General features: G+C 47.4%; 2 protein-coding genes across 2 annotated transcripts; both read left to right on the forward strand.

The window, feature by feature from the left end:
- Positions 1-2,460: 2,460 nt before the first annotated feature.
- On the forward strand, positions 2,461-3,429 carry LOC102449005 (olfactory receptor 10A4-like). Its single transcript, XM_006112307.2, has one exon. The coding sequence runs from the start codon at positions 2,461-2,463 to the stop codon at positions 3,427-3,429; it is 969 nt and encodes a 322-aa protein (XP_006112369.2).
- A 10,147-nt stretch (positions 3,430-13,576) lies between these two features.
- Positions 13,577-14,545, forward strand: LOC102449486 (olfactory receptor 10A4-like). Its single transcript, XM_006112309.2, has one exon. The coding sequence runs from the start codon at positions 13,577-13,579 to the stop codon at positions 14,543-14,545; it is 969 nt and encodes a 322-aa protein (XP_006112371.2).
- Positions 14,546-15,036: the final 491 nt, after the last annotated feature.

Raw genomic sequence — 15,036 nt, forward strand, 5'->3', positions numbered from 1 at the left:
ACCACAGTCAGTAAATCCTGTGGTGATTTTCCTCCACAGAGCAGACCCCATGACAAGGAAGATGATGTTGCTACAACTTCCTATGCAACGACTGACCAAGTGACTGTTGTTTTGTTGCACTAACAGGCAGGGCTGTTCTACCTCCGAGGAACATGATGCAACATTTCCACAGGGACGTGGTCCCAAAAGCCAGGGAAGGAAATAAAAACCCCTGTTTCCTTCTGCAAGTCCAGCGCCTGCCACGAGCAGAGGGAACCACCCTTCGTACACAAGGTAGGGTAGAAATCAGTGACTACGGTCCCCGGCCATCTGCCCAGTGAAGCCAATCGGCGTCATGCCCAGGTCTGCAGTTACGGGAAATCACGCGCCCGTTTCTTCATCGGAATTTCCCGTACGTGTGTAGAGAACTTTGTGTGTGTCTGACACATGGGCTGAGTGTGTGTTCACCTATCTATCTATCTATCTATCTATCTATCTATCTATCTATCTATCTATCTATCTATCTATCTATCTATCTATCTATCTATCTATCTACCCTGGAATCTGACCACAGGCAATGTTCTGCTCGTGGTGCCCTACAGATACTTGTGGGTTTCTTCTAGCTCCGTTCCCCTCTCTCCACAGAACGTGTGTTTATTTAGTCGCTTCCATGATCTCCTGCATGTAAATGGAGAGTCCAGATGCCTTGACGAGCACTGAAGACGTTGCTGTATCGCAACCCAAACGCACCTCTAGAGACCTTCTTGCGAATGGTGAGTAAATGGCTCCATTGGTACAGAACCTGTCTGACTGTCAGGTAAAAATACAGAAATCAATCAAAATCCCTTCGGGGCCGATGATTTCATGGGCACTGATGTCCTCCATGAGAAAACAGGGATGGTGACGGCATCTTTCAATTTCCCATTTGATTTCTTATTAACTCTTCTAAGTTACAATTCAGGTTTTTGCTATTTGAATGTTTCGGGTTCACTCTGGTGAAAACGCCTGTCGGGATTTGCCCTGAGACAGAAACACCATCTCCCAGCCAGCCCTGCTTCCCCTGCCCTGGGTGTGCTGAGGAAAGTCTTCGCAAATGCCAGTGCAGGTTCCCCAAGGTCGCTCTTCAGAGAGGCAGAGGAATTCCCACCTCTCCTCCAGGTCTCCGGATTTAGGGAATATTATTCACAGGTGTTTTCAAGTGTTCTGTGCAGTGAACTTTGCAACACCAGTGATTGCTTCTCTTGTTAGGATGGGCAGGGATGGTTCCCTCACCTTTGCTTGTCAGGGGCTGGAAAAGGGTGAGAGAGGAGGGTTCATTTGATGTTTCCCTCTTCTGTTCACTCTCTCTGGGGCTTCTGGTATTAGCCACCATGGGCAGACAGGACCCTGGGCTAGATGGACCTTTGCTCTGGCCTTGTCTGGCTGTCCTCATGGAGGGAAGGAGCAAGGGAGGGGGTAAGAAAGGACCCTTTTGAATTTTCAAGTAGACAAGAAAGATTAGAACCACGATACTTGATGCTTGTGGGCCCTGTGGCAAAGCTCAGGCCATGCCACCTGCATCTCGCGCTGCTGGCGGATAATATTAGTCTCAGAGATTTGCTGTGGTCCAATAGCCAAAGAGGAGCTAGCGTCTGAAGTCCAGTGAGCCCTGCTCCTCACAGGCTAGTCCTTGGTTTTTGGGGTGAAACCCCCCGATAGTCCTGGTCTCCCTTCTTGAGACAAGTTCTGTATTGATGAGGGAAGGTTTTGGGGCACCTACTGCAGGTTCCAGGCCAGAGCCCCTGAAGTAGCAGGAGCCATCAAGGTTGTTCTTCCTTCCGACTTGGCAGCTTTTCCTTTGGGCCACATCCCCAAACTACCCCCACAAAATGTCTTCCTGTGGGATCTGTTAACCAGCTCTCAGCTCACACACAAACTCCTCTATGTCTTCCCCGTTCCTTGCTGGGAGGAGAATTTTTAAAGCGGCATCAAAGACCTTCATTGGCTGCTGGTGTGTAGTGACTTGAATAGTTAATTAGCCCCAGTGTTTCCCTGCCTTCCTTTTATTGCAGCAGACCCCAGTAGTTATCACGCTGGGAAGAGAAAACCGCTTATCCAGTGCCCTGTACACCTGCCTTCCAACAGACTGTGGCAGGCTGCTGGTTTAGGTCTGTCACAGCCCCCATTGCTTGGACAAACCGATGTAGCTCCTTTAGGGTCAGTTTATCTTACCTCCATCGGTTGTAAATCAGCCCTAGTTCCACTGGTGTCCAAGGAGTCATCTCCCCAGCTGACCTACGCAGAGCAAATGGCATCCAAACTGTGACAACAGCTTACACCTGATGGTGACTGGGCCCGGCTACATGTCTCTGTGCAGAATTGCCCCAGGTTTTAGCCAGAAGACGCCCAGCAGAAAGGAAACCAGAAGGAATTGTGGGAGCCACATCCCCATGTTTGGTATTTACTAGATTCAGTTCTAGTGTCTCTCTGTCACCCTTGCAGATGACCTATTCCAAGAGCGACCCTGGTGCGAACCAGACCATCTCCACCGTGTTCATCCTCGTGGGGTTTTCCTACCTTCATGAGCTTCACATCCTTCTGTTCCTGCTGCTGCTGGTCGTCTACTTACTTACCCTTATGGGGAACCTGCTCGTTATCCTCCTGATAATGCTAAATTCTACCCTCCACAGTCCCATGTATTTCTTCCTGATCAACCTGTCCTTCCTGGACATCTGTTTCACCACAAGCGTGGTCCCTCACCTGCTGGTTCAGCTCCTGGTGAATGAAAAGACCATCTCTGTTGAGGGATGTATGGCCCAGATGTACATCTACTCCATCATGGGCTTGACGGAACACAGCCTCCTCGCGACCATGTCCTATGACCGCTACGTGGCCATCTGCCACCCCTTGCACTATGCAAACATCATGAGTGGACCGGCATGTGCATGGCTCGCGGGGGCTTCATGGATCATCTGTATCTCCGTGGCCATAGTTCATACAACGTGGCTCTTCAGCCTGCCCTTCTGCGGCTCCCAACGCATCCACCACTTCTTCTGCGACATCACACCGGTGATGAAGATGGTGTGCACCGACACAACAAACATTAGAATTCTAGGGTTCATTTTGACAGTGCTGTTTGTCGTGAGCCCTTTGCTGTTGATACTCCTGTCCTACGTCTGCATTATCTCCACCATCCTCAAGCTGCCATCGGCAGAGGGAAGGCGTAAAGCCTTCTCCACCTGCTCCTCCCACCTTATGGTGGTGACTTTGTTCTACGGAATGGCCCTTTTCACCTACTTGGTGCCCAAGTCTGAATCCACCATGGAGAGCGATCAAATGATTTCTCTCATGAACACCATTGTGGCCCCCTTGTTGAACCCAATGATATACACGCTGAGGAACAAAGAGGTGAAGGGAGCTTTGAGAAAAACTATAGTGAGGAGCATCTTTGCTCACAACCAGAGAAATTAGAGAATGAAAAGTAAAGTGTGGGTGTCTGGCTGATGAGTCTTGCCCACATGCTCAGGGTTTATCTGATCGCCATATTTGGGGTCGGGAAGGAATTTTCCTCCAGCGTAGATTGGCTGATGCCCTGGTGGTTTTTCGCCTTCCTCTGTAGCATGGGGTACAGATCACAGCTAGAGCATTCTCTGCATCTTGGGGTCTTCAAAGTATTTGAAGGCTTCAATATCTGAGATATAGGTGAGAGGATTATTCTAGGAGGGGTGGGTGAGATTTTGTGGCCTGCACTGTGCAGGGGATCAGACTAGATGATCATAATGGTCCCTTCTGACCTTAAAGTCTATGAGTCTAAAGTGAGTCACAATGGGGGGATTAAATAAAACTGACAAAAATTTTGTTATATTTCTCACAACGTCTCTCTGTATTTTTATTCAAATGTTGTCACTTGGAAGGAATTGATCTCTTCTCAATTTGCCAGGATAAGGAAAAGATAAATGGTTGTTATGAAAAAGAATCTCGACATTTCACTTTCTTAATTTACCTGAAAATATCATAGTTGGGGCCTTTTACCTCTTTAAAAAAATTCATTCATCAAAGAAGATTTTGTCAAACTCGTGTCGTGATCTTCAAAATTTGCAACAAAACTTAAAAAGGGAAACGTTGCCTTCCTGGTACATGTGCATCAATAGGGTCTGTCTCAGGACACAGTATGTGATGCGGGGTTTTAACATTCCCCCCAGGTGGAGCAGCACTGGCAGTGAGCTGAGGACAGATACCATGTGGGGTGTAGAGAGGGAGAGGTGGGCGGCGGGTTTCCTGAAATTGAGGTTTCCATGGGCTGCAGCAGGAGGCCAAAAAGGTTTTGTTGTTACAGGGAGCCCCGCCAGCCTCTGCAGCCTCTCAGTTTGCCGTTGGAGAAACACGAACATCTGCTCTACTTCCTGCTCCTACCTCTGAGCCAATCTCGACTGCTTTTGTCCTCCTGTAGCTGGTCTCCAAAGGGAGCCTCTGTCGGTCCTGCTGACAGTTGGAGCAAAAGGGACAATGGCTCAGGAGCCTGGATAATCTAAAAGGGCCCTTGCAAGCCATCGCCGCCAGCAGTAGTGTTTCTGGAGCGTGTGGGTCGTCGACGGCTTCATTTAAATTTACATGGCTGCCGCGCTGAGCCGACAAACAGCTGATCAGCTGTTTGTCGGCTCAGTGCGCTAGTCTGGACCCTCCCCTGCCGACATGAAAGCCCTTTATCGACCTCCCTAGTAAACCTCATCCTACGAGACATAACGGGGAGGTCGATAAAGGGCTTTCAGGTCGACGCGGGAGCGTCTAGACTAGCGCGCTGAGCCGACAAACAGCTGATCAGGTGTTTGTCGGCTCAGCACGGCAGCCATTTAAAGGTAAATGTAGTCGCGATTATTTCAATTGCTGCTTCGTTTCCCTTTGCCGATCGGCCTAATTTACATAGTTCCATCGATGGAGCAATGTAGTTTAAACACACCCTTACATTCAACAGTGGGGAGCAACAAAGTGTCCTTGTCATTTGGGCCACCAAGAATGGAAATTTTGGGATGAGGTGCTTCCTGTCGTGCTGCACCCTGGGCAGTGGAGTTCACCGCTGTGACCAGAATGGCCAACTGGGGCATTGTGGGACAGTTTCTGGAGGCCAGTTATAGTCGATATCTATGCCCAAGCAGTTCGAGGGAATAATATCGACTGTCCTATGTCACTCAGAGGAGGGGCGGGGTGTTATCTAATGATTGTGCCCAGGCATTTGTGTGAAGACACTTGGACAGCAAAGTCGACGTAGGCAGGCCCTGTGCCCTCGGTTCCCGCTTTTTTTATCCCAAATCCAATCAATCTTGTACATTTCCAAAATCTGCTCAGTTTAAACAGCTAAAAATAAATATCAAGAACAACAGAAAAAAATGCAGGATTTTGCACATTTTTGCCCTGGAGATTGAATTCTCCGGAGCAGCAGCTTGCTTGATTAACACAGTCAAGTTCAGGAGATTTAACTGAGTCTTTGAATCAAAGGCCCTATATTGGCATATGGCTCGGATGGGAAATAAGGGTTAGATTTCTACTTGGGAAGCAGGTGGCGTGGTGGAGCCAGGCAAAGAGCAAGAATCAGCTAGAGAGTCCCAGTCCCAAATCAATCTCCATTGTCTGAAGCTTTCTAACTCTGAGACCAACAACAGAAAGGTCGAAAGAGGTAACCCAAAAGGTTGTACCAGATCTGCCACCGGGCACTAGCAACAGGTGTTGTTATCGCGGAGCAGAAGTGGCTGCTGAAGATCCCATAGAAAATTTTGAAATCGACAAGGCAGACTGTTGAAAACGATATCGGGGACAAGATACGTTATCGTATCGCATTGCAAAACATAAGTATGCGCTACAGACATATTGAGGAACAACATCAAAAATCCCCTTTCTCTGAGGCTAGCTCTAGACAACAGGCTTCTTTTGGAGGAAGCTTTTTCCGTAGAGATCTTCCAAAAAAAACTTCTTCTGAAAGAGAGCCTCCCCACTGCCAAAGCTCGTCGAAAAAGTGATCTGCTTTTTTGAAAAAGAGTGTCCACACTGAATGGACACTCTCTCGCATTTAAGCTGTGATTACTAGGGGTGAGTCTAGACTACTGAGTTTTGTCGACAAAAGTTGACTTTTGTCAACAAAACTATACCAGCGTCTACACTACCGCTGAGTTCTGTTGACATAACGTCGACAGAACTCAGCAGTTTTGTCGACGCTGGTATACCTCATTTTACGAGGCATAACACGTTCTGTCGACAGGTGTTATTGCTTGTAGGGTTGCATCTAGACGACAGGGTTCTGTCGACAAAGCAGCTTGCTTTGTCGACAGAACTCAATGTGTCTGGATGCTCTTTGTTGACAGATACTGTCGACAAAACTTCTGTCGACAAAATCCGGTAGTCTAGACGTACCCTTAAGGTGGAGTTGACACCAGAGCACCTGTGCTTTTTCCTCTTTCCTCTTCTTACGAAAGAACTTCCTCTTCCCCATCCACACACGGCTTTTTCTGAAAGAGCTCTTTCACAAAAAGGCTTCTTAATCGTAGAAAGAGGTTAACCAATAGCAGAAAAAACCCTTTGTTCTTTCAATTTTTTTCGAAAGAACATGATTGCAGAGTGGACGTAAGTGAAGTTGTTCTGAAAAAACTCTGTAGTGGAGACATATCCTGGGAAACGTAGCAAGAGACCAAAAGATCACAGTAAGTTCAAACCATTGTGGAAGAAGAAAGCACTTGTCCTCCAGGATTTCAGGACTCACAGAGAGGTTACTAACCCCCTGCACAGGCTGGACTCGGGTCTCAGGGGTTGGTGGGAGTCAGACCCGTAGATTTGATCGGTGGCCGGGGAAGAAGGACACAAACTGTTCCCCTGTGGGGGCAGAACCGGCCCCTCCTGGGTTCCAGCAGAGACATTTCCTACAGAGCAACAAGGATGACGCAACCGTTTTTACGCCGTCAACAACGTTTCCCTCCTGAGCTGGTGTCAGTGTCCCTGGCACACAGGAGACCGTCCCTGCACCACGCCGGGGGCCGTTTGGCACGTCAAGATGCCCCGTCATTGTCAGTGAGATTCTCATCTCCCAGCTCTGTGGCTGCCTCACCCTGAGCACTAACAGGCGCGTCTCACGGCCTATTGGCCAAGAGGCAGGGCAGGGAAGGTGAAAGGTCTCTGGGTCATCCCGTCCAGCCAGCTCTGGGTCACATCATGTTAATTCTCTTCACACAGGCCTGAGGACTATTTCAGCCTGGACAGAAAAGAGAAACGTCCTTAGTGGGCCGAGTCATGGAGCAATGGGAAGGGGGCAGGCCTGGGAGGCGGAATGGACCATATCATGCAACACTGAGAAACCAACATGAAAGGCAATAAAGAACAATTTGTGCAACATAAAAACTCTGTGTGTGTGTGTGTGCATGTGCGTGCGTGTGTGTGTGTGTGTGTGTGTGTGTGTGTGTGTGTGTGTGAGGCTTGCCAGGTGTCCGGTATTGAACCAGACCGTCCAGTATTTGAGCTTTCTGTTCGGGAAACAAATTGAGAAAATAGAAATATCCGGAACTTTCTAAATAAGTTTTAATGTAGCTTGTGATGGAATGTCAAGTGTGTCCAGTATTTTTGGTGAAACCGTATGGCAACGCTAAACTGTGTCTGCATCTGCATGTGTGTGTGTGTGTGTGTGTGTGTGTGTGTGTGTGTGTGTGTGTGTGCAGCGTGTGTTTGTGTCCACATATGTGTGATGAATGACAGGTAGGGTGGTAAGATCAGCTTAATCTGCACCAGGCACCATCACATCAGAGTTCTGTGCCCAGCTCTGACAGTGCAGTGGGGTTTAATGATTAGAGCATGTGTCACGGGGAGTCAGAACTCCTGAGTTCCCATCATGATTCTCGGACAAGAGCGGGGCCCAGAGTCCGAGCATAGGGGACTTGGAGTCAAGAGCCCTGGGGGTTGTCCCTGCCCCTCACTCTGTGTGTTGCTGGGAGAATTTACCACAATCAGTAAATCCACAGTCAGTAAATCCCGTAGTGACTTTCCTCCACAGAGCACACCCCATGCACTAACAGGCAGGGCTGTTCTACCTCCGAAGAGCATGATGCAACATTTCCACAGGGACGTGGTCCCAAAAGCCAGGGAAGGAAATAAAAACCCCTGTTCCCTTCCACAAGTCCAGCGCCTGCCACGTGCAGAGGGAACCACCCTTCGTACACAAGGTAGGGTAGAAATCAGTGACTACGGTCCCCGGCCATCTGCCCAGTGAAGCCCATCGGCATCATGCCCAGGTCTGCAGTTACAGGAAATCACGGCGCCCGTTTCTTCATCGGAATTTCCCGTACGCGTGTAGAGAACTTTGTGTGTGTCTGACACATGGGCTGAGTGTGTGTTCACCTATCTATCTATCTATCTATCTATCTATCTATCTAGGATCTACCCTGGAAGCTGACCACAGGCAACGCTCTGCTCGTGGTGCCCTACAGATACTTGTAGGTGTCTTCAGGCTCGGTTCCCCTCTCCTCTCTCTCCACAGAACGTGTGTTTATTTAGTCACTTCCATCTTCTCCTGCATGTAAATGGAGAGTCCAGATGCCTTGACGAGCTCTGAAGACGTCGCTGTACCGCCACCCAAACGCACCTCTAGAGACCTGCTTGCTAATGGTGAGTAAATGGCTCCATTGGTACAGAACCTGTCTGACTGTCGGGCAAAAATACAGAAATCAATCAAAATCCCTTCGGGGCCGATGATTTCATGGGCACTGATGTTCTCCATGAGAAAACAGGGATGGTGACGGCATCTTTCGATTTCCCATTTGATTTCTTATTAACTCTTCTGAGTCACCATTCAGGTTTTTGCTATTGAAACATTTCATGTTCACTCTGGGTGAAAACGCCTATTGGGATTTGCCCTGAGACAGAAACACCATCTCCCAGCCAGCCCTGCTTCCCCTGCACTGCGTGTGCTGAGGAAAGTCTTCACAAATGCCAGTGCAGGTTCCCCAAGGTTGCTCTTCAGAGAGGCAGAGGAATTCCCACCTCCCCTCCAGTTCTCCAGATTTAGGGAATATTATACACAGGTGTTTACATGTATTCTGTGCAGTGCACTTTACAACACCAGTGATTGCATCTTTTGATAGGATGGGCAGGGACGGTTCCCTCGCCTCTGCTTGTCAGGGGCTGGAAAAGGATGAGAGGGGAGGGATCAATTGATGGTTCCCTTTTCTGTTCACTCCCTCTGGGGCTTCTGGCATTAGCCACCGTGGGCAGACAGGACCCTGGGCTAGATCGACCTTTGCTCTGGCTTTGTCTGGCCGTCCTTATGGAGGGAAGGAGCAATGGAGGGAGGAAGGAAGGACCCTTTTGAATTTTCAAGTAGACAAGAAAGATTAGATCTGCAATATTGGATGCTTGTGGGCCCTGTGGCAAAGTTCTCGCCATGCTCCATATTAGTCCCAGAGACTCGCTGTGCTCCAATACCCAAAGAGGAGCCAGCGTCCGGAGTCCAGTGAGCCATGCTTCCAACAGGCTAGTCCATGGTTTTGGAGTGAAACCCCCCTGATAGTCCTGGTCTCCTTTCTTGAGACAGATGGGGGAAGGTTTTGGGGGACCCCGGTCCTGCCCACTACCCCAGGTTCCAGGCCAGAGCCCCTGAAGTAGCAGCATCCCTCAAGGTTGTTTTTCCTTCTGACTTGGCAGCTGTTCCCTTGGGCCACTTCCCCAAACATCTCCCGCAAAATGTCTCCCTATGGTACCTGTTAAGCAGCTCTCAGCTCACACACAGCTTCTACTTAGTGATAGAGATGTAGCTGTGTTAGTCTGGTCTAGCTGACACAAAAGACAGGACTATGTAGCACTTTAAAGACTAACAAGATGGTTTATTAGGTGATGAGCTTTCGTGGGCCAGACCCACTTCCTCAGATCAAATAGTGGAAGAAAATCAGCACAACTATATATACCAAAAGTGAGACAATCAAAAAAGTGAATGCATGTGAAATTGACAAATCAAATTTTAGAACAAAATGGGCTTGAGGGGGGAAGGTTAGTTTCTGTGAGGTAATGACATAGGGGTGATAATACGGGAAGTTTCTGTGAAGTAATGGCATTAGTAGTAATAATTGGGGAAGCTATCTTTGTAATGGGTGAGATAATTAGGGTCTTTGTTTAAACTCATACATAAAGTGTCAATTTAAGCATGGATGGCAATTCTGAAGCTTCTCGTTGAGTCTGGAGTTAAAGTCTCTCTGAAGCAATATGCATGTTCCAAGGTCATTGCGGGAATGATCAGTCTGGCTGAAACGGCAGGTGTGGGGGAAATCTCGTTCCCCTGGGGTACAGAGCCCCCAGAAGGGTCCGAGGCCGGAGGTCAAATCAAATCAGTGAGGCAGGAGAGAAACCTAGAAAGGAAAACTTTATTATGCATGCATGCAGGCTGACAGCAGAGCCATCGCAGTCAGCCCTGAGTTACAGGTTTTTGGATCCTTTATACAGAATGCTTAGACCAGGCATGTCCAAAGCCCGGCCCGTGGGCCAATTGCGGCCCGTGTTCCGGTTTAATACGGCCCCACAGGTAATTTGGCAATATCTATCTTTTATGGCCCCCAACGAATCCATATGTATTGAGATGAATACATTGTAAAATCTCAGTTAATGTCAGTTGGTCTAAATCAGTTATAAATATATTTGGACACAACATGTACACTTGGTGTTATGTTCCTGTTCATATTTTTTGAACTTAAAAGTTGACAGACAACCATTATTACCAATAATATGTAATGTACTTTACAATGTTCCTGACATATATTTCAGCTTCCTGGATTTTTTTTTCATCTGGCCTTCAGATATGAAAGGCAGAGTGATTTAACACCTGTTTAGATTTGTCATCCATGTGACGAAATGAAAAGTATGCCGTTTGCAATAAACTTTGCATAAAATAGTTAATTTGCGTTTAATTTTAATGGTTCAAAGAATGTCAGGCAAAATGGTCGGCCCTCATGTATGTTCACTTCATAAAATCTGGCCCTCTTTGAAAAAAGTTTGGACACCCCTGGCTTAGACAGTTCAGTTGTTGATTGTTCTTCTTTAACATATCAAAGTCTCAGCAGAAGTACTCTGAGACTTCTGTTCACCCCAGGAGTGCTAGAAGTAAGTTTTACAAAACAAAGGCACATGAGAATGTGGAGTGAGTAGTCTTACAAGGCAATTGTGACAAAGATAAGAGTATACCTGATAATTTGTGACAGACTAGGAGTATCCATGAATTTGAGATTGTCATTTGTAAGGGTCTTGATTAGAGTTAATTTGATTTCACTCTGATACAGGGAGAGAGGTCTGGAAAACGTTTAACCCTTACAGCAGTTTTCTTTTAGAGAGTTTTGATTTCTGCACAGTCCCCCCTTAGATACAATTGGAGTTATTTGATTTTCCCCACACAGGCAACAGCTTTCTCTCTGTGAGAGAGTCTTATTCAGCTCTTGTGAGGCCACATCTAGAGTATTGTGTCCAGTTCTGGATCACCCCCTCGCCCCACTACAAAAAGGATGTGGACTCATTGGAGAGGGTCCAGAGGAGGATGACCAAAATGATTAGGGGGCTGGAGCACATGACCTACGAGGAGAGGCTGAGGGTGTTGGATTTGTTTAGTCTTCAGAAGAGAAGAGTGAGGGGGGATTTGAGAGCAGCCTTCAACTTCCTGAAGGGGGGTTCCAAAGAGGATGGAGAGAGGCTGTTCTCAGTAGTGACAGATGGCAGAACAAGGAGCAATGGTCTCAAGTTGCGGTGGGAGAGGTCCACGTTGGATATTAGGAAAAACTTTATCATTAGGAGAGTGGGGAAGCACTGGAATGGGTTCCCTAGGGAAGTAGTGGAGTCTCCATCCCTAAAGGTGTTTAAGTCTCGGCTTGACGAAGCCCTGGCCGGATTGATTTAGTTGGGATTGGTCCTGCCTAGAGCAGGGGGCTGGACTTGATGACCTTCTGAGGTCTCTTCCAGCTCTATGTGTCTATGATTCTATGTCTGTTTTGTGGGCATTGATTCTTTGGCAAAGTGTCTGAGAAGTTCATCCAATGTACATAGCAGACGGACACTTCAGGCACATGATGGCATAAATTATATTTCTGGATGAACAGGAATATGTATTCTTGAACTTGTAACTGGCATGGTTAGGTCCAATAATGGTATCAACAGAGTAAATATGTGGACAAAGCGGACAAGGGGGTTTGTTGCAAGGGAAAGTTCCGGACTTGGTATTAGTGGTATGACCTGTGGTTGTTGGTAAGAATCCTCCTGAGGTTAGATGGTTGTCTATAGGAGACTATGGGTCTGTCTCCCAGAGCCTCTTGGAGTGTAGTATCCTGTTCCAGTATAGGTTGTAGTTTACTGATAATACATTGGACGAGTTTAAGTTGGGGGCTGTAGGTGATGACAAGTGATGTTCTATTGTTGGTTTTCCTGCGTCTGTCTTGAAGTAGATGGTTTCTGGGTATACGTCTGGCTCTTTCAATTTCTTTTTTATTTCTCCGGGTGGATAATTGAGATTTATAAATGCTTGGTAGAGATCCTGAAGTTTCTAGTCTCTGTAAGTGGGATTAGAGCAGACGTGGTTGTATCGAAGGGCTTGGCTATAGATGACGGATCGTATGGTGTGTTCTGGATGGGAGCTGGAGGCATGTAGGTAACTGTAGGAGTCAGTGGGTTCTCAGTAGAGAGTGATGTCTAATTTACCATTGGTGATTTGTACTGTGGTGGACACCAATGTGGTGTCCAGGAAATTCATCTCTCGTGTAGAATGGTCCAGGCATTAACAACCTACATATACCCACCATCAATCTCAGCCTAATGTCATTAAGTCATTACCTCACCCCTAATGTCATTACCTCACAGAAACTTCCCCTATTACTACCCTGTGTCATTGTATCACTTTGGTATATATGGTTGTGCCAAATTTCTTCCATATATTGATTTGAGGAAGTGGGTCTGGCCCACGAAAGCTCATCCCCTAATAAACCATCTTGTTAGTCTTTAAAGTGCTACATAGTCCTGTTTTTTCTTACAGCTTCTTCTTCTTCCTCCCTTTCTCCTTCCCGTCACTCTCTGAATGTCATCCCCCTTCTTAGCCTGGAGGGAGCCTTTTTAAAGCGGCACCGAAGACCTTCATTGGCTGCTGGTGCGCAGTGATTTGACTAGTGAATTAGCCCCAGGTGTTTTCCTGCCTTCCTTTTATTGCATCAGACTCCAGTAGTTATCACTCTGGGAAGAGAAAACCCCTTATCCAGTGCCCTGTATACCTGCCTTCCACCAGACTGTGGCAGGCTGCTGGTTTAGGTCAGTCACAGCCCCCATTGCTCGGACAAACCGATGTAGCTCCTTTAGGGTCAGTTTATCCAACCCCCATCGGTTGTAAATCAGCCCTAGTACCACTGGTGTCCAAGGAGTCATCTCTCCAGTTGACCTACGCATCCAAACTGTGACAGCAGCTTAAACCTGACGGTTACTGAGCCCAGCTACATGTCTCTGTGCAGAATTGCATCTGCCTTTAGTCAGAAGACTCCCAGAAGGAAGGAAACCAGCAGGAATTGTGGGATCTACTTCCCCATGTTTGGTATTTATTATATTCATTTCCAGAGTCTCTCTGTCACTCTTGCAGATGACTTATTCTCAGAGCAAACCTGGTGAGAACCAGACCATCTCCGGTGGGTTCATCCTGGTGGGGTTTTCCTACCTTCACGAGCTGCAAATCCTTCTATTTCTTCTGCTGATGATCATTTACCTGCTCACCCTGATGGGGAATGTGCTCGTTATCCTCCTGATAATCCTAAATTCTACTCTCCACACCCCCATGTATTTCTTCCTGGTGAACCTGTCATTGCTGGATGTCTGCTTCACCACCAGCGTGGTCCCTCAGCTGCTGGTTCACCTCCTCATAGAGGAAAAGACCATCGTTATTGAGGGATGTATGGCCCAGATGTATGTGTACTGCACCATGGGCTTCATGGAATGCAGCCTCCTCGCTGCCATGTCCTACGACCGTTACGTGGCCATCTGCCGCCCCTTGCACTACACAACCATCATGAGTGGCCAGGCATGTGCACGGCTCACGGGAGCTTCATGGATCATCTGTATCTCCGTGGCCGTAACTTATACAACGTGGCTCTTCAGCCTGCCCTTCTGCGGCTCCCACCGCATTCACCACTTCTTCTGCGACATTGCACCGGTGATGAAGATGGTCTGCACCGACACAACAAACATTAGGATTGTGGGGTTCATTTTCACAGGGCTGTTTGTCATGAGCCCTTTCCTGTTGATACTCCTGTCCTACGTCTGCATTATCTCCACCATCCTCAAGCTGCCATCGGCGGAGGGCAGGCGTAAAGCCTTCTCCACCTGCTCCTCCCACCTTATGGTGGTGACTTTGTTCTACGGAATGGCCCTTTTCACCTACTTGGTGCCCAAGTCTGAATCCACCATGGAGAGCGATCAAATGATTTCTCTCATGAACACCATTGTGGCCCCCGTGTTGAACCCCATGATATACACACTGAGGAACAAAGAGGTGAAAGGAGCCTTGAGAAAAACTGTAGCGAGGAGCATCTTTGTTCACAACCAGAGAAATTAGAGAATGAAAAGTAAAGTGAGTCACAATGGGGGGATTAAGGAAAACTGACAAATATTTTGTTTTATTTCTCACAACGACTCTCTGTATTTTTATTTAAATGTTGTCATTTGGAAGGCTTTGATCTCTTCTCAATTTGCCAGGATAATTAAAAGATAAATGGCTGTTATGAAAAAGAATCTCGACATTTCTCTTTCTTCATTTACCTGAAAGTTTCATAGTTGTGGACTTTTACCTCTTTAAAAACATTCATTCATCAAAGGAGAAGATTTAGTCAAACTCGTGTCGTGATCTTCAAAATTTGCAACAAAACTAAAAAAGGGAAACGTTGCCTTCCTGGTACATGTGCATCAACAGGGTCTGTCTCAGGACACAGTATGTGATGCGGGGTTTTAACATCCCCCCCCCCAGGCGGAGCAGCACTGGCAGTGAGCTGAGGACAGATACTATGTGGGGTTTTGACAGGGAGAGGTAGGTGTGGGGGTTCCCGAAAT

Source organism: Pelodiscus sinensis, chromosome 30, assembly GCF_049634645.1.
Source record: "Pelodiscus sinensis isolate JC-2024 chromosome 30, ASM4963464v1, whole genome shotgun sequence".
Classification (NCBI taxonomy): domain Eukaryota; kingdom Metazoa; phylum Chordata; order Testudines; family Trionychidae; genus Pelodiscus; species Pelodiscus sinensis.